This window comes from Cataglyphis hispanica, chromosome 18, assembly GCF_021464435.1.
Source record: "Cataglyphis hispanica isolate Lineage 1 chromosome 18, ULB_Chis1_1.0, whole genome shotgun sequence".
Classification (NCBI taxonomy): domain Eukaryota; kingdom Metazoa; phylum Arthropoda; class Insecta; order Hymenoptera; family Formicidae; genus Cataglyphis; species Cataglyphis hispanica.
The window spans coordinates 2,735,097-2,752,446 of record NC_065971.1 but is presented as its reverse complement, the minus strand read 5'-3'; the positions used below and the strand labels follow the sequence as shown (position 1 = coordinate 2,752,446).

Sequence of the window (17,350 nt, the reverse complement as noted above, 5' to 3'; positions counted from 1 at the left end):
GATTTTTAGTCTAATTGTGTATCACTGTCTAAATTATTGCTTCCATAGTATAATGTATGACATAATCTTTGATCATAAAAGTTGGATTATATGTATACATCTACTAAAATAGTCATGATTATGTTACATTATTAAGAAATGAAGGAATTTTCTTCACTATTAAAATGTAAACTGCATCAATCTCGCGAATGGAATTTTTTTTTATAGATAAATAGATAAAGAAATTTCGCCCGTTATTATTGTCACGACAGTTGGCATTCAAACGCCATTCCAAGTATAACTTTTTATATGTTATCCATGTGTTAAAACAAATCAAATCATCAAATTTCATATTACTTTATATATATGCTAAAGTTAGTATTACCTATTATATGAAATGTACGATGAATTAAATTGTAGAGAAATATGTTAGATTGCTTATGTATTCTGATTACATAATAAAAATATGTATGAAACAAAAATCTACTTATATATATATATATATATATATATATATATATATATTGTTATGCATTGCATGGGAAATTTTGTTTCTTATATTTTTGCATAATTATGTACATTATATCGAATTCTAATGTTTTGTTCGCGAAAATGTAATTCCAGATTTTATCCGTAATACGCTATTCCATTCAACAAAACTTTTCATAATAATAGACATTATATTACAATATTATATCTACAAGTTATATCATATTGATACAGCATAAATATATATTTTACAGGTATCTAATGATCTTTGATCTTCTCTTCTGGATATGTTTTATAATACCATTCTTCATATTCGTCCTTCATCTGTTCACGACGTGCAAAATATTTTGGATATCTAGCTTTCTCTAGGGGATGCCAAAAATCCAAAACCCAATCTGGAGTCTCGCCTTTTCGGCCGTATGCTCCTCCTGTGGCTGAATTAGCAAATGTTCTTGGTTGGAAATGTATTTTGGAGAAAAGTTCCTTTTCTCCTTCTTGTAACAGATATACCGCATAACGCATATCTTTTATATCTTTGTTTTTATCAAACCGTTCTCTCATTAATACAGCCTGAATCCTGTACAAGAGTAAAATATAATTCATATATATAGAGAATATAATTATGATTACATTATTAATTTATTATAGAGCGATTCAAATTAAAGTAGTATTGTAGCTGAATAAAATTACATGTTTTATTTTATTGAATAATTTATAAATTGCAATTATCTGCAACATAATAGATTATGTCTTCGTTTTAATTACATTTTGCATACGTTATGTATCATTACTTGTTTTTTTCGTTCAGAATCTGGCGAGTTTTATTTTATGTATTTAAAATATATACAGTATACATGACGTGCGCACGCACATTTATACACATACACTGACACACTTGGCTGTCAGCCGATATAACATACCTGTAATCGTGCGTTCTATGATACCAATCTCCTAAGCAACGAAGTGCACGCTTGTACAAACTACATACTTTCCGTGAATGCGGCACGAGCTCCGAGGGAATATGCGCCATGTCGCTTTTATTTAAAGATATCGCACAATTGTCTCTCAAAAATTCTTTCTCGAAATGTATGAGATTACATGAACATAACAAACCACGAATCACCTAAAACGAGTAAATCTGCCAAATATTTATTAGCAGACGACCAACGCAACTGACATCTTGTGAAGAACAATAGACTTAATGCGATAACCAATCGAATTACAGCTTTACGAAATTTTGGTATGCGTTGACGCGTCTTGTATGTAAGAGCCACAGATGTCGATGACCAATCTAATAATTCAAAGTGGTTTTGATTGAGTATAACATTACGCATTATTTTCTAACATCGTAATGCGCATTATTATACGCAAGAGAGCTACAATAGTAACCGAGTATTCAAGACATAATAAGAATATTCGCATTCACTTAATATACACGTGTATATAAGAAAAATAAAAAAGAAAGAAAAAACAAATTGCGAACAAACACGCGTTTTTCACGAATAAAACTAGAGATTTCCGGCGCGGGAAGGGCGACGGAAATTGACGGAAGCGCGACGGAAACGAGCGAACTCTCGTCGCTCCGGCGACATTGGACGACATTGTCAATGAGTAGTGACTGGTGGACCTTTTTATCATCGAACGATTTTCGCTGATTTGCGAGGTACGCACATTTCTTGCGGCCAGTCCGGCGAATTTCACATCTCATCCATATCGAGCGACATTCGACATTACGTCCGTGTGCGCATTACGCACCATAATGACGCACGCACAATCGTAACCAAGCGCGATAAATCCGACGAATCGACAAACCTTCACCGGTAGGTCATATCGCTCCGCTGTGTCGGGCTTTAGTTTTCAGTCGCGCCTGGGCGGGAATATGAAAGTGAAATTGCAAAGATGATATCACGATATGTCACACGAATTATATAGTGAAACTGAATTATTTTTTTTTTGCAGATTGATCCGACTAGCCTCAGGATTTATGCGAGAAGATGCCGCCGACGATGCCGCCTGATTCCCATCAAATTTCACTAAAGATCATAGAAGCTATCAAGCAGCACCCGGTGCTATATTGCACCGAAGTGAAAGGCTTGTCGATTAAACTGCAAGAATTCAAGCAAAAAGTTTGGAAGCGCATCTCGGATGAGCTTGGACTAGATCGTACGATCTTTTTTTTTCCTTTTCTCAAAGATTGCATAACGTTTTTATGTTTGTCATTGCTCTTTGATTATTAACATTACTCGTTTATTGCAGCAATGTGGGTGAGATTGAAATGGAAAAATCTTAGAGACACCTATTGTCGCATCTTGAAATATAAGAATAAAACAGAAGAAGGTGTCAGAAGGAAAAAATGGATCTTTGAAGATCATTTAAATTTTTTAAAATTTCCGTAAGAAGTATTTTTTTGTAGCAATAAAAGACAGTTAAGCTATAATGTATTAACTAAGGATATTTTGATAGGTACGAGATGGATTATCAGCCGCAATGTGTAGAACTGACTAAGGAATATATACAAGACATAAACTCGAGTGAAATAAGTTCTGAAGGTTTGCTGGAACAATTGGAGGACCGAAATGATGAGGATTATAGTGAATATTTAGAGATTATAGATGACACAGCAACTGATCCAGTTGTTGTGGAATCTGAGGCAGTAGAAACATTGGACAACAATGATGTGCAATTAGATACTCAGAATATAGTGGTTGAACAAGACATGACACAGCAGGACATTGATAGTTATGTCCAACAGATACAGTCAAAGTATCGAAAGATACGTCCAAAACGAATGAAGGTGGACCATCCTCCATCTACCTCAAAATCTAGCTCCTATAATATAATAAAAAACCCTTCCTTTAAAGCCAATAATGCAAATACACTTGATACTGGTTCAGTGTTTAGCCCTATTTTTATAACTAGCCCATTAACGCCAAGCACACTTACCTCGCCCGTAAAAGGATCGAGCAATGCGAAGGATAATGATGTCACCAATTTCGAACAAGTTTACTTGGCACCCGAGAGTAAGAGTAGTATAGAACTATTTTTCGACAGTATGGCGCAGACAGTGAAGAAGTTGCCGCCAAAAGCACAGGCCGATATCAAGATGAATATCTGCAAAATTGTTACAGAGACGGAAGTGCGGTATTCTGGCCAGAACAAGCCACAAAGTACACAACAATTTATAGCACCGCCTGGCATGATACCTAAGCTAGTATTAATACCTTGTAACATGATAGATAATCAAAATGTTAAAGATTGATTCATTTTTGTGAATTGCAATATGGGTAATGTTATCAGATTTGGTAAATTGATTATGATTGTTTTGATTGATAATTAGAAATTGCCTTAATTTTACTTTGTATGGATATAAATAATGATATTAAACACATGTCAGCTGTATATACGTTCAATTGTATACATTCAATTATATACAATGTATGTACACTAACATTCGTGTAATTATTTAGATTGGTTATTTTTTACAAGAAAAATTTCTTTATATGAAGAATTTAAAAAATCGTTCTATGAAAGACATACTAAAAACGTTAGAAAAATATTGTAAAATCAAATAATATATTACTATCTAAAAACTTAATTCATATTAGAGAGAAATACGTTGTTCTTATGTATATATATTTATAATAAAATATTTATTTAATTATAATTCACACATCAATTATATAGATGAATATTATTTTTATAGAAAAAGATTGTTATTGTATTATTTTTCATATCTATATGAAAGAGAGGAATTTATGCAAAGAAATTTGCATAAAATCATCTCATTATAAATATGTATATCTGAAAGATAAGAACTGCATCATGATTGCAATATACATTCTTTATCGTTAGTAAAAATTATCACTATATTTTTATTGATAAATAATATGTTCTATCACACAGATTAAGATTTAAGATTACATATATTCTAGATCAAGACGCAAATTAATTAATAGTAAGAATAAAGAAGTAAGAAAATTTTTGTCAAAGTTATTCTTTTAGCGATTTTTATTTTTTTGATTTACATTTTCCTATATATTACTTATATTTTTCTAAATGTTACTTGTATTTTTCTCAATGTTACTTTTTATTTCTCTGATAAAAGCAAAAGAAGAACTTGATAAATCAGCTGTGCTCTGTATCTCGTATTGTTTTTATCATGTATATAAGCTCTTGGTAGGTGCATCGTGCATCAGAGTTTTGACTTTTATAGCGCCGTAATTATCTTGATAAATGTGTTAATTTGATTCTGCAGATTACTGATAAATGATCATAAATAAATGTTTTTTTTCTATTTTTCACCGTCATTATCTTTCATATGTCATTATCTTTCATCGATAAACAATGATAAATGTTCTCTGAGATATAGGAAAAAGCTAAGAGAAACGATTTTTCATTCAGTAATAAAGTCGAGAATTGCGATCAACAAAGATGTTGCGACATTTGAAGTACGGAAAAAAACACGGCGATCTTCTGAAACAGTGCTTGGCGATTCAATTCATAAATTCTTCCAGAAAAAAGGTACAATATATACATATTAAAGGTTAGATAGCTCACAGATGATATTAAATTTATATGATAAAATTCATCGAATTGAATGTAATAATTTATTTTTCTAGTGATTCTATCGAAATTTTATTTTTTTCTGAAGCCAATGTGTATGAATATAATAATTGTCACTGCAATAATAATTATAATTAATTAAGGCTTCAGGAATCTATTGTTTATTATCTACACTTGCACAATTTTATTTTATTTTTTTAAATATTTTATATAATTTTTTTTTTACGTGTTTCTCTGTATATTGCACTCTCTTTTTATATTTATATATATAAAAAATGGTATAAACGTATATATCTTTTGAAGAAAAAAAATTCTTTAGAATAGAGGAAGAATAAAGAAAACCAGTATAAAATGCAGTATAAAAAGTAACACTTATTTTTTAGTTTATAATGTATGTAATTGTATATAAAATTTACAGAGTTCAGAAATAAAAAATGATGATCAAGATAAAACAAAATATAGAGAATTTGTAGATACCACGACTCAGGGACAAAGAGTATTGAAAATTTTACAACGAGATTGGAAAACTTTGAAAAAATATGTGTCGAACAGAAAGTTTTCAGATTTTGAAACTCTTTGGACAGGACATGAAATAATTCCTGAGCAGTGCGATGTACTCATTATTGGTGGCGGTGCGATGGGCAGTTCAATAGCATACTGGTTAAAGCAGACAGTGCATAGAGAACAATTCCGTGTTGTTGTAGTTGAAAAAGATCCCATGGTAAGATATTAATTCATGTGAGTTTTCTAGTCTTGAAAGTATTTTTTATTATTTTTTTGGTTGATACTAGTTAAGAGTTTATAAATGTATTGATTATAATTGTATGTATTGATTATATTGATTATCTAATGTATTACATTTTTGATTTATGATTATATTTTATGTTACAGTACACCAAGGCTTCTACAACTCTTTCATGTGGTGGCTTGCGCCAACAGTTTTCTCTTGAAGAAAATATTAAAATGTCTTTATATAGTGCAGAATTCTTGCGAAATATTAATGAATATTTGAATATTCCCGGAGAATCACCCATTGACTTGAATTTTCATCCCTATGGTTATTTAATTTTGGCAACCGAGGCGAGTGCCGAAACATTAGTACAAAATTCTAAATTGCAGAACTCTTTAGGAGCGAAAAATACAGTTCTTACTGCAGAGAAGTTGAAGCGCACATTTCCTTGGATAAATACTAACGGGATTGCGGCGGGTTGTCTTGGACTAGAAAAAGAGGGGTGGTTTGATCCATGGTCCCTCTTGTGTGCTTTGAAAAATAAGGCTAGTCATTTAGGCGCTCAATACATTAATGCCGAAGTTAAGGCTTTTCAATATAGTACGATTCCAGGATGTTATGACAAGGACATGACTCCTGCAAAAAGATTAAGTAATGTAGTTGTAAGTGGATATATATATATATATATATATATATATATATATATATATATATATATTTATGTTTTTAAAATCGTGAATAACTCAAATGGCATTCACAATTTTGTACGCGATTTGTCTACAAATTCTTATATAACTTGTCAGTTGCGAATCTAACATAATTTTTTAAATATAGAATATATCTTTTGTATTAGATAAAAACGAATAGTGGTGAGATTAGAAAAATACAATTCTGTAAGGCTGTAATAGCTGCGGGTGCGTTTAGTGGCGATGTAGCTGAATTGGCTGATATTGGAACAGGTGAAGATCTATTATCTGTACCCTTACCAGTAGTACCCAGGTAATTTTATTAAGTAGAGAAGTAATTCAAATTTGTCAAACAATAATTCAAACTTTTTTTTTATCTATTACAATCAGTTTCTTTTTTTTTTTTACAGAAAAAGATACGTATATTGTTTTCATTGTCCAAATGGACCTGGTTTAAATACACCTCTAACAATTGATCCTAGTGGCACATATTTCAGGTATGAATTTAAATATTTTTGAATTATAATATGTACTTTTATATTAAAAGCAATACAAATTCTTAATAAATGAATCAAATCATTAAAAGATAAATTTGTGAAAGAGAGTAACATTAAGGAATTGAATAAATAAATTTGAAATAATTTGTAGACGAGATGGTCTCGCAGGTAATTATATCGGCGGAAAATCACCAGAACCTGACGAAGAACCATCGGTGGAAAACTTAGATGTTGATCATGAATTTTTCGATAATAAAGTTTGGCCTGCTCTTGCTCATAGAGTACCTTCATTTGAGAATTTGAAGGTATTTCTCATTATAATAAGTAAACGTACGCGTAAAGAAAACGTGAATGATAATAATTTATATATAAGATATTATCATTCTTACATACAAATACAGACAATTTATATAAATATTAAATTCATTAATATGTTACACACGAGAATACTAACTTTCTCTTTTTTATAATATATATATATTTCAAGTTTTATATTTTTTTCAGGTGAAATCCTCGTGGGCTGGATATTATGAATATAATACATTTGATGAAAATGGTATCATCGGACAGCATCCTTATCATAAGAATTTATACATAGCGACTGGTTTCAGCGGACATGGTATTCAGAAAGCACCTGCAATAGGACGTGCGATATCAGAGCTGATCTTTCATAATTGTTTTACAAGTATAGATTTGTCGAGATTAAGTTTTGAAAGATTTTTAAAATCGGAGCCCATGAGAGAAGTTAATGTCTTTTAGATTTTTTGGAATAGAAAAGTAATAGAAATAAATATTTTTTCTTTGTTACTTGAATGTGTATCATATATGTACTATAAATATTTGTGTGTGTGTGTATATATATATATATATATATATATATATATATATACATATACATATATGACAATATGAAAAACCTAATAATAGATTTATATTCTACAAATGACGAATGATTAATTTGTTTAAATATGATACAATTTTCAGTTTACTATCACAATATAATACAGTGTTTTGTTAATAATATTTTATAAAATATATAATATATGACAAATGCAATGATTTAATAATGTTCATTTTAAAAGTGTGTGACTCGTTGTATTTTCATGTATAGATAAAACTTGTCCCATATATACAGCAGCATCTTCTTCATTTATGCTCTGCAGTATATTTTGCAGCTCACTAAGAGAAATACTAGTTTGTATCTACAAAGAAATAGAAATTGTATTATATGTAGTTTGATGGTTTACTCCAATTAGAATGTGTGTATTCATAATAGAACAGAATAATATATGAAATGCTCCACAAAGAAAATAAGAGTCTTACAGCAATGTAATTCAAGAGGAGTAATGTTGAACTGGTTGAACTCTCTTCAAACGTATTAAATAAATTTTCAAAATTTAAATGACGGGCTAATTTTTTCCATCCTTTTGTCTCATCTAGGATAGCTGCTAATTGTTTTTCCTGGACTGCATCCATCCAAACTTTTTGTGTATCATCGATATTTTCTTCTTTACATTTAATTGTTTCTAATGATGCATCACATTGATTGGAAACAAGCTGTAAGATCTGCAATAAAACAAATTTTTCTCCTACATATAAGAGATAACAATAACTTTATAAAAATGATAAGAAAAGAAATATGTTTTTCTTACATCTGGTTTGTTTGAGGCTAAGTCGAAAGATGATTGCCCGACGGATTCTTTCATGTTTTCATCATCTGACTGTATTTCAGTTTTTATATTTTGTACTTGTTCCCCTTCAATCTATCATGAAAATACGATTACATATAATTTACTGTGTATATATATTTGTGTAGTTTATTTTAGGCAATTATTATAAACATACGTTGCTTGGTTCACGATTAAAATTCCTTATATGAGGATTAGCGCCATATTTCAATAGAAGAACACATATTTCTTTTGCTTTTATTCCAGGCGTAACTACCGCAGTATGTAATGCTGTATTTCCACTGAAGTTTCTCTTATTAACGTCTATTTTGGTCTGTAAAAATCAACATTGTACTGTAACATAGTTTTTGATATATAAACGCGTTTTCGATAAATATTAAATTTAAATTATTACATTTTTTAACAGGAATTCCACTATATCTTTGTGACCTCCTTCGACCGCTATATGTAAAGCAGTTCTTCCATAAGACATATCAGTATTATTTACATTTGCACCCGCTTTAATGAGAGAGCGTACTGCATAGTATGAGCCCGCCTCAGCAGCTAATTGCAAAGGTGTCCATCCCAAATCTGTATTTGCTTCAATGTTGATTTTTTCTTCACTCAATAAAACATCAATACTTGCTTTTGCTTCTGGAACTAAAAATGTATCTCTCATTATAGATATATATTATCTGCTACAGCTATTATTATTTAAATCAAAACATTTTGTTAAATTTTTATTTGCCATTTTTTTTTTTAAAAGAACATTCGATTTTTAAATTAGTACATACATTTAACAGCTCTGTGCAATGGCATTTGTCCATAATGGTCTGATATATTTGGATCTGCACCAAGCATAAGCAATGCTTTTGTAATCTCTGCATGTTCTTGTGAAACAGCGTAATGCAATGGAGTCTATGACATTAATACAATATATTAAAAAATAATTATTGTAACAAGATATATTTATTAGAAAAAACATTAAAAAAAACTAACCTTGCCAGAACTATTTTGAATATTCACTAACTCTTCAGCATCTGTCTTTAGTACACTCATAAACATTAAGATACGTTTTATAATATCTTTTTGCCCATATCGGAGTGCATAATGTAGCGGTGAATCACCATAAGTTGTCCTGTTTTTGAACATATTTATTATAATATCCTTAGATTTATTTGGGTTTGCTTTGATACTATTTATTGTTTCGATAATAATATTTTTAGCAAACATTTCATCATCCTGTAGAAACATTAAATTCAGAATGATAATATTGATGCAATAATAAGATAATACTTATGAATTTGTTTTATAAATTGCATATATTGGAATTAAAATTTACCTTTTTGCTTGGTGCTCCATCATAAGTTAATTTATTTTCTTCATTTAATAAACTCTCATACACTACAAAATTTAAATTATATATTAAATAATATGTAATATATTTTTTAAAAGTGTAACTTGAGACTAGTAAATCTTTTGTAAAATTTGATACTTACACTCTAAATTTATGTGTTCAACAAAATCCTTGAACTCGCTGGAAGAGCATCTATCATCTAACATCTTTTTTATTTCTTTAGAAATTTCAGTACTTTCATTGCTTGAAGATACATTCGTTAGCGGTGTATTCATTAACGGCGTATCTGGATTGAACGCCATTTGTGCCAATTCCCCGCTATTCGAATAAGAAACTCGCGTTCTCTTTCTACCTGGAATTATAAAATTATAATAAATTATACCGAGAACAGAAAGGCAGTCGAAAATAGAACAAGAAAATAAAAAGCAGGGATGTGATATTTCACAATCTTGCTATTAACTTACCTATCATACGATCACTGGGCTTATATGTGAATTTAATTGGTTCTGAACAATCTGAATCTGAAGGACGTTCCAATTGTATGAAAACTTCTCTTGGAGAAGTAATATACAGATCCTTGTATGGTGGAGTTCTAGAAACATATAGTATAATTAACTATGAAAGAAAATAAAGCATATTTCAAGTGCATAGCGTACATACCGAAATACCATGGCATATTGATGATGGACATCTAATTCCGAGAATCGACCATAATCAGTCCAGATCTCAATGTCATCGTCGTTTAGTTCAAAAAACTTTATTTTTATATTTTCTATAATATGATACACATGTCTTTTTACATTTTTGCATATGTATATGTTACCATGATAATATGTAGCATATCATAGTAGAAATATCAAATTATTAATTATGAACTTACTTTTAGAAACTTTCTCTACAAGTATGAATACTTCTTCTCCACCTTCACAGTTGCTGGTATACTTATCAATTCTGCATATTTTAAGCTCCCCAGTTAATGCGCTTTCTATTAAAATATTAGTATTATAGCTTATTGAGCATTTATATCGTTGATATACATGACATATAAAAAAAGTAAATTTCAGAATTTTAATAGAAAAATTATTTTAAAAGATTTTTTATTATGATATATTATTTAAACTTACTTAGATTATTGATTGGATTACTATAAACCGGCGCTGTAATTGGTCTCATGACATTATGTTCATCTTTGATAAAACCTTGAAAACAAAGGGTGACAGTATTTAAATTTATAGTCTTTTGATAATGTTCTGCATCAGCTTTAATCTGTAATTAACATAAAATTTTTTAGAACATATATTTAATTCAATTGCCATTTTTTTGAGAGAATAAAAATATAAGTTTAATATAACAATTTCAAAGTGATAAAGAGTTTTAAAATCTACCTGTGCATCATCGCGAAGGCTAAGAGTAGCATTAATATTTGAACGTCTGCGTTCCTCTAAAATTTTTGCACGTAATTTTCGTACTATTTCTTCTTTGATATTTTTTCTTGCAGTATGTATTATTCCCATGCTATTGAATCTGAAGTAGAAACATACATCCATATAATATACTGATAAGTAAACTAATAAATAGATCAATTATGTTTGCTATATTAGACAATAGAAGATATAAACATACTCAGCTATAAAATCGTTTGTAGGTGAAACTTCTATATCATGTGGATCATCCATATCTGTAGCACCCATACGCTTCACTAATCTATGAGCGTGTGGTATGTGTTCGTCATCTGTTGTAACCAATGTGCATCGTATTATTGCTTTATCCAAATAATTATGTAACTGAAAATACAAAAGTAACATTGCATGGAGAGATTCTCAGATATTCCCACATAAATATATTAATAAATCTATTTTTTTCATTCACAAAATATTAATAATCTCCAAACTTAATGTTTTTTTTAAACTATTTTTTGAAATATCTTAAATAAATTCTCTTTATGAAAATTATTTTTAAAATAATTTATAATATTACTATATTTTTTAAATAATATTTATTTTAACATAATACTAATTTTATTTATGAATAAAAAACTATCATTTTTAAATATTTTTATTTATCATATTTAAAATATTATTTATTTCAATATATATACTTACTTGGACTGTTGGTACATTATTTTTATTTCGTCTACGTCCATTTGATACACCCAATAAACTCCCATGTGTCCCTACCATTTCAGATCTATATCGAAATCTAAATTTATCCATTGGTTGCACTAAGATGCTAATGTATGGTTCGCCAAGTACTTGTACTAACAAAATAAACAAAAATTTGACATATCTTTTGACACATTCTTTAAGTATAGGAATATAATATATATAAATATATAAACATATGGAATAGTTGGCAAGCTAGATATCTTAAACAAGCTAATTTAGAATCAGAATATATACCTGTAGCATTGGATAAAGTAATATAATTGTCTGTAATATGCATAGGTGATGAAGTTGTTGACATGGGTGAAGTGATGCTCATATTCCCCTGAGACTCACTGTATGGGCTTAGACCACTTGTACTCTCTATCAATGTCAAATCTGGAAGAAGAAAATGTATGAAATTTTAGTTGATATTCTATCATCCATATAATTAATACTTTTGTATATATATATAATATATATTATTAAATATATTGTCAATTATATTTATAGGTATACATATAAATTTTTTTTTAATAATTGTAATAATGCGCAAATATAATAACATAAGTATTTTAAAAAAATAAAATTTAATGTTTGAAATATCACACACAGAGAAGCAACATAGATTGAGGAGTATTTGAAAATGTTCAAAACGATATAATAAACAGATTTATAACAATGTTATTTCTATTGTTCACCTGTTGGATAAATTGACATAATAATTTTTTATATCTTCAGATTTATTTTGACACGTGATATGTAAACAACTAGTGATTATATTTTTAAATTAATAATCGGTATATATAGAATTGGAAGAGAAGAGACGTCACGCAATCACGTGTCAAGATGTGCCCAAACAAGCGATTGACAATAACATAATCACACTGGTATGTATGTACAACAATATTAATTGTTCGTCGCGTAACGCGCGTTTCTCTGCTACTACATTTGTGAAACGCGCGCTGCGTCGAGGCCATTGAGGCGCATTACCGTTAAATGGAAAGTACGAGGGGTCCACCTCATTATCCATATCACTGGTCGTCAATATACTCCGCATCGCCATGTTAAAGTTCTCATACGCATCTGGCATCTCGGTGATTATTTTTCTCACGAATATTGAAAGAGTGCGCGATCGAAAAATGCGTAAAATTGGGAAATTAATTCGCTCAGGTGTTACCGCGAGTACGATCGAACGTCATGATCGGGTGGACAGGTAGAATTTAAGGTACTCTCGTCTCCGATTATGTTGCGATGCACGTCGTAAAAGGCTCGTTACTCACCAAAGGCGCGGAATCAACTGCCTTTAATTTCTGAATGCGTCCGTTAAGTCAAGGCACAATCTTGATGACGAGGTATTGCGGGTTCTTCCCCGGATATATAGTATGAAGGCGCAATGACCAATCAGCGTGTACCAGGGTTTTCCTGACGATTAGGCATGTGTCTGCGTGCCCCGACAAAACGCATACAGGAATTTCCCATAATCCCATTTTTTTACCCCCTGCGATATTATACCCCCTTCGATTATATAATATGTACTTTTGGTTCTTTTGCAATTATCATAGACTTTTCTATATATTTTTCATATTTTCCAATTTCGTAGAAAAAACGTAATTATACTAATAAATTCCATGATGTATATTAAAATTGATTATTTATTAGGTCTCACTAATATAAGGCCTATTGTAGTTATAATAATCTTCTTTTTCTTTTGTAGATATCAGTTTCTTTTCTTTAAAAAAGTGAGCATCCACATTTTTTTTATTTTTACTCTTCTTTTCTAATATTTTATTTTAGTGAAAACTTCGAGAAAATTGCAAATGACATTTTATATTATAAATCCAAACTGATAGAATTTTTCATTAGACAATGAAAGACGATTAATTGATAAAGACGGATAGTTAGCTTGCATTGACGGCCCTGGCTCCGCGAGTTTTTGATTTTTTCCCATGCAGCATAGAATATTGCAGCAGCTATAAAATATACAAGACAAAAATCTTGGATTAATTCTAATTAGTCTAATTAGAATTGCAAATTTCTAATTGCATTTCTAATTCTAATTGCAAAAGTCAATATTAATACAATGATTAGATTGTGCAGAAATATTATACTGCAATTTTATTAAAAACAAAATGATATAGATCATATACACATAATTCTTATGTTAATTTTGAATTTGAAGATGTGTTCTTTATCCCAGAGAGAAGCAATAAATACAGAATTAATTCATTTATTTTATACAAAATAGACACGATTATCGATTTACTATTTCGTTTTCAAGCGCTTGTTTATAGCTTGTTTGACCTTTTTTTAAAATAATGATGTTTCAAGATGTCGTTGGAGAATGCCTATGAACGCTTTCAATGTAATCGGCTATATTCTTACAAAGCTCCATTAAGATACGTGGAGGGGGAATTGATAATATAAACATATATATATTGTACCTTCACCGAGAGACCGCATTCTTAAACGTTGAATTCAATTTATTATACAGCTCATAGAATCACTTTCTCCGCACACACTCAATCGACACCCGTTCAGCAATGTCGACTAAAAATGAGAAGATCGGGATAATTGGCAGGTAAAGTAATCGATTGTAATTAGCATAACTGCAAGCTGTAACAATGAAACGAATAAGTTCGTTTCTGCTTTCAATCGTAATAAGCAATTGTAATAAGCAACCGATTATTATATAATCACAAATTATTACTATTTTTCAACTTTTCGACTTGTGTTATATTACTGATAAGTTTATGATTATCTTAAAATAATGATAAGATCGTTGAAAAATTGCATTAGTTTTCGAGCATGGAAAGTTTTGACTTTTTCTCTCGTAATTTTCCTTGATTTTGCTCAACTCTTTTTTCAAATTACTTAATAATTATCGTTTTAATGTCTGTTTTTAAATTATCATTTCAGTAATGATTAAAGCAGTTGGCTACTTAGATTGATATAAAAATAATATCAATATTCGATATATTTAATATTATAAAATATTGAAGATACAAAAAAAGTATATTTCAACGACTTTACAATCAATTTTCATGATGTTTGTTAAAAATAGTAAATTTATATACTTCACAGTATCAATAATTCAACATTAATATATAATATTATAATTTTATTAATCGATTATCACATCATGGCATCTATTCTTTTTAAATCGTTAAATCACGATCTTTTATGAGAAAAACAGTAACATAATTTTCAAATAATTGCACTTTTTTTAGTAAGCTCGTAATACTCGTCCAAAGATAAGATAATACGCGCGATGTAAATAACATTTTTTAAAATCATATCTGATACAGAATGACGTAATTTTCTTATGATTATTATATCATAATAACTTTTATACTAGAGATATTTAAATTTCATAAAAAAGATAAATAATATTAACTAATATTGACAAATACATAGAGTATAGATATTAATTGAAACTGAAATATTAAATGTTTTTTCATGGAATTAATCAATTATCGTAATATTTATTTCAGCGGTTTAATCGGACGCAGCTGGGCGATGCTTTTCGCCAGCGTAGGGTATCAGGTGACCATTTATGACATCGTCCAGGATCAAATTAAGAATGCGTTGGAAGATATTGGTCAACAATTGAATCGTCTTGAAGCTGACAATCTTCTCCGTGGTACACTGACGGCAGATCAGCAATTTAAACTGATAAAAGGTCTATTTTTTGTCTTATGGTTTTCTATCACAGTCATTATCATTCACGGCTGATATGAATTACATTAATTTTGTAACAAGATTCAAAACAACAGCTTCGCGTCTTTGATATGATAGGATAGCGTTCGAGAAACTTAATTGAGAATTCCTTTTATAGGTTCTTCCGATCTGGCGGACACTGTAAAAGATGCAAAATTGGTCCAGGAATGTGTGCCAGAAAATCTTTCGTTAAAATTGAAAGTCTACAACGATCTCGACAAGGTTGTCGACGGCAAAGTGATCTTGTCCTCTTCAACGTCTACATTTCGTCCGTCTCTTTTCAGTGAGAAACTAAAACACCGTGAGCAGATCATAGTCTCTCATCCTGTACGTATTTTTATATTTATAGCAAATATGGTATCGAGATTCTTTTTGATAAACCTCTATATTATACCAACTCGATTAATGAAATAATGTTTATGTATAAGAATTTACATATATATTTAGTTATAAAATATAAGATTTATAAAAAAAAAGATTAGATATTAAGTCATAATTCCGACATATAACTAATTATTTTTGTTAAATAATGATTCAATTATACCGATTCCAAATAAATTAGAAGAGATATTAACTATAAAAAATACACAGGTGAATCCCCCTTACTATGTGCCATTGGTGGAAATAGTGCCAGCTCCATGGACGCGTCCTGACATTCCTGAGAAAACGAAGGCCATCATGACCGAAATTGGCCAAAAACCTGTTGTTTTCAGCCGAGAGATTGATGGTTTCGCACTTAATAGAATACAGTACGTAATCGGATACTGTTGTCTATACAATCCATCTTTGAACAATCGTTATCGTATAATTAATATTTGTCTAATCTAAAAAAAGATCATATTAATAGATACGCAATCTTAAATGAAGCCTGGAGATTAGTGGCTGATGGAGTGTTAAGTGTAAAAGATGTTGATGCAGTGATGAGTGAAGGTCTCGGAATGCGTTATGCTTTCCTCGGTGCCTTCGAAGCCGCGCATTTGAATGCCGAAGGTAAACTAAGTGTCTAGATGCAAAAGAAGCGCTATTAAGCCCCTAAATGGTCTTTTTTACCGAGACACAATTCATGTTTTAATATTTTGTTTTATAGGAATGAAGAAGTATTGCGAGACGTATAACAAATCGATCTATGATGTGAGTATGACTTTCGGACCAGTACCAAAATTTGTGGGAGAAATGGCGGAGAAAATTAGCAATGAATTGAACGAGATGTGCCCACTCGATAAATTAAAAGAACGACGAGCATGGCGGGATACTGCTTTGACAAAATTATCTATACTCAAGAAAGAATTAAATAAGATCGAATAATAAAAAGATACTTATTAAACATATTTCATGCAATTAATGTCAAAATATCTTTTGTAAAAAATAGTTCTATAACAAAATAATTTTACTACAAAAAAATTGTATCCTGACTATACAGAAACTAAATGCAAACTGTACATATGCAATTACAATAAACTGTATATTTGTTACTTGAAATCTGTACTTCCGCCTCTTGTAATTTTATTTATTAATTTTTGT

General features: G+C 30.0%; 5 protein-coding genes across 9 annotated transcripts; 3 read left to right on the top strand and 2 right to left on the bottom strand.

Moving 5' to 3' along the window:
- Nucleotides 1–639: 639 nt before the first annotated feature.
- Nucleotides 640–1,612, bottom strand: LOC126856217 (NADH dehydrogenase [ubiquinone] 1 beta subcomplex subunit 9). The gene is made up of 2 exons (XM_050604514.1): nucleotides 1,389–1,612; nucleotides 640–1,045 (listed from the first exon to the last, which is right to left on the bottom strand). Exons 1-2 carry the CDS (start codon nucleotides 1,496–1,498, stop codon nucleotides 727–729), a joined length of 429 nt encoding a protein of 142 aa, XP_050460471.1. The 5' UTR covers nucleotides 1,499–1,612; the 3' UTR covers nucleotides 640–726.
- Nucleotides 1,613–1,743: 131 nt separating this feature from the next.
- LOC126856200 (uncharacterized) lies at nucleotides 1,744–3,916 on the top strand. 2 transcript variants are annotated; one of them, XM_050604492.1, is made up of 4 exons: nucleotides 1,744–2,131; nucleotides 2,428–2,631; nucleotides 2,725–2,860; nucleotides 2,932–3,916. In XM_050604492.1, exons 2-4 carry the CDS (start codon nucleotides 2,463–2,465, stop codon nucleotides 3,725–3,727), a joined length of 1,101 nt encoding a protein of 366 aa, XP_050460449.1. In that variant the 5' UTR covers nucleotides 1,744–2,131; nucleotides 2,428–2,462; the 3' UTR covers nucleotides 3,728–3,916. The 2 variants fall into 2 exon arrangements, with proteins under 2 accessions (XP_050460449.1, XP_050460448.1); XM_050604491.1 differs by having other exon boundaries at nucleotides 1,744–2,288.
- A 608-nt stretch (nucleotides 3,917–4,524) lies between these two features.
- Nucleotides 4,525–7,727, top strand: LOC126856189 (FAD-dependent oxidoreductase domain-containing protein 1-like). 2 transcript variants are annotated; one of them, XM_050604474.1, is made up of 7 exons: nucleotides 4,525–4,989; nucleotides 5,616–5,752; nucleotides 5,923–6,423; nucleotides 6,615–6,760; nucleotides 6,858–6,944; nucleotides 7,096–7,249; nucleotides 7,449–7,727. In XM_050604474.1, exons 1-7 carry the CDS (start codon nucleotides 4,749–4,751, stop codon nucleotides 7,701–7,703), a joined length of 1,521 nt encoding a protein of 506 aa, XP_050460431.1. In that variant the 5' UTR covers nucleotides 4,525–4,748; the 3' UTR covers nucleotides 7,704–7,727. The 2 variants fall into 2 exon arrangements, with proteins under 2 accessions (XP_050460431.1, XP_050460430.1); XM_050604473.1 differs by having other exon boundaries at nucleotides 4,762–4,989; nucleotides 5,450–5,752.
- Nucleotides 7,728–7,901: 174 nt separating this feature from the next.
- Nucleotides 7,902–13,503, bottom strand: LOC126856184 (nuclear factor NF-kappa-B p100 subunit). 2 transcript variants are annotated; one of them, XM_050604464.1, is made up of 18 exons: nucleotides 13,393–13,503; nucleotides 12,368–12,508; nucleotides 12,071–12,225; nucleotides 11,592–11,752; nucleotides 11,354–11,492; nucleotides 11,093–11,234; nucleotides 10,849–10,953; nucleotides 10,629–10,740; nucleotides 10,433–10,560; nucleotides 10,111–10,320; nucleotides 9,954–10,015; nucleotides 9,611–9,853; nucleotides 9,406–9,529; nucleotides 9,027–9,271; nucleotides 8,790–8,945; nucleotides 8,597–8,707; nucleotides 8,268–8,510; nucleotides 7,902–8,146 (listed from the first exon to the last, which is right to left on the bottom strand). In XM_050604464.1, the coding sequence occupies exons 2-18, from the start codon at nucleotides 12,447–12,449 to the stop codon at nucleotides 8,015–8,017; spliced, it is 2,550 nt and encodes an 849-aa protein (XP_050460421.1). In that variant the 5' UTR covers nucleotides 12,450–12,508; nucleotides 13,393–13,503; the 3' UTR covers nucleotides 7,902–8,014. The 2 variants fall into 2 exon arrangements, with proteins under 2 accessions (XP_050460421.1, XP_050460420.1); XM_050604463.1 differs by having other exon boundaries at nucleotides 13,103–13,426.
- LOC126856202 (lambda-crystallin homolog) lies at nucleotides 12,877–17,314 on the top strand. 2 transcript variants are annotated; one of them, XM_050604495.1, is made up of 7 exons: nucleotides 12,877–12,999; nucleotides 14,604–14,690; nucleotides 15,604–15,791; nucleotides 15,948–16,156; nucleotides 16,421–16,578; nucleotides 16,677–16,819; nucleotides 16,917–17,314. In XM_050604495.1, the coding sequence occupies exons 2-7, from the start codon at nucleotides 14,653–14,655 to the stop codon at nucleotides 17,132–17,134; spliced, it is 954 nt and encodes a 317-aa protein (XP_050460452.1). In that variant the 5' UTR covers nucleotides 12,877–12,999; nucleotides 14,604–14,652; the 3' UTR covers nucleotides 17,135–17,314. The 2 variants fall into 2 exon arrangements, with proteins under 2 accessions (XP_050460452.1, XP_050460451.1); XM_050604494.1 differs by lacking the exon at nucleotides 12,877–12,999 and having other exon boundaries at nucleotides 14,535–14,690.
- Nucleotides 17,315–17,350: the final 36 nt, after the last annotated feature.

Excerpts from the sequence above, each read along its gene's own strand:
- LOC126856217 (XM_050604514.1), bottom strand. The coding sequence starts at position 1,498 with ATGGCGCATATTCCCTCGGAGCTCGTGCCGCATTCACGGAAAGTATGT. Across the intron at positions 1,046-1,388 it reads CATAGAACGCACGATTACAG|GATTCAGGCTGTATTAATGA; the intron begins GTATGTTATATC and ends ACTCTTGTACAG.
- LOC126856200 (XM_050604492.1), top strand. The coding sequence starts at position 2,463 with ATGCCGCCGACGATGCCGCCTGATTCCCATCAAATTTCACTAAAGATC. Across the intron at positions 2,632-2,724 it reads GGATGAGCTTGGACTAGATC|CAATGTGGGTGAGATTGAAA; the intron begins GTACGATCTTTT and ends CGTTTATTGCAG. Across the intron at positions 2,861-2,931 it reads TTAAATTTTTTAAAATTTCC|GTACGAGATGGATTATCAGC; the intron begins GTAAGAAGTATT and ends ATATTTTGATAG.
- LOC126856189 (XM_050604473.1), top strand. The coding sequence starts at position 4,900 with ATGTTGCGACATTTGAAGTACGGAAAAAAACACGGCGATCTTCTGAAA. Across the intron at positions 6,945-7,095 it reads CCTAGTGGCACATATTTCAG|ACGAGATGGTCTCGCAGGTA; the intron begins GTATGAATTTAA and ends AATAATTTGTAG. Across the intron at positions 7,250-7,448 it reads CTTCATTTGAGAATTTGAAG|GTGAAATCCTCGTGGGCTGG; the intron begins GTATTTCTCATT and ends TATTTTTTTCAG.
- LOC126856184 (XM_050604463.1), bottom strand. The coding sequence starts at position 13,202 with ATGCCAGATGCGTATGAGAACTTTAACATGGCGATGCGGAGTATATTG. Across the intron at positions 8,511-8,596 it reads TAGCCTCAAACAAACCAGAT|ATCTTACAGCTTGTTTCCAA; the intron begins GTAAGAAAAACA and ends GTTTTATTGCAG. Across the intron at positions 8,147-8,267 it reads TCCTCTTGAATTACATTGCT|ATACAAACTAGTATTTCTCT; the intron begins GTAAGACTCTTA and ends ATTTCTTTGTAG.
- LOC126856202 (XM_050604495.1), top strand. The coding sequence starts at position 14,653 with ATGTCGACTAAAAATGAGAAGATCGGGATAATTGGCAG. Across the intron at positions 14,691-15,603 it reads AAGATCGGGATAATTGGCAG|CGGTTTAATCGGACGCAGCT; the intron begins GTAAAGTAATCG and ends TATTTATTTCAG. Across the intron at positions 15,792-15,947 it reads GCAATTTAAACTGATAAAAG|GTTCTTCCGATCTGGCGGAC; the intron begins GTCTATTTTTTG and ends TTCCTTTTATAG.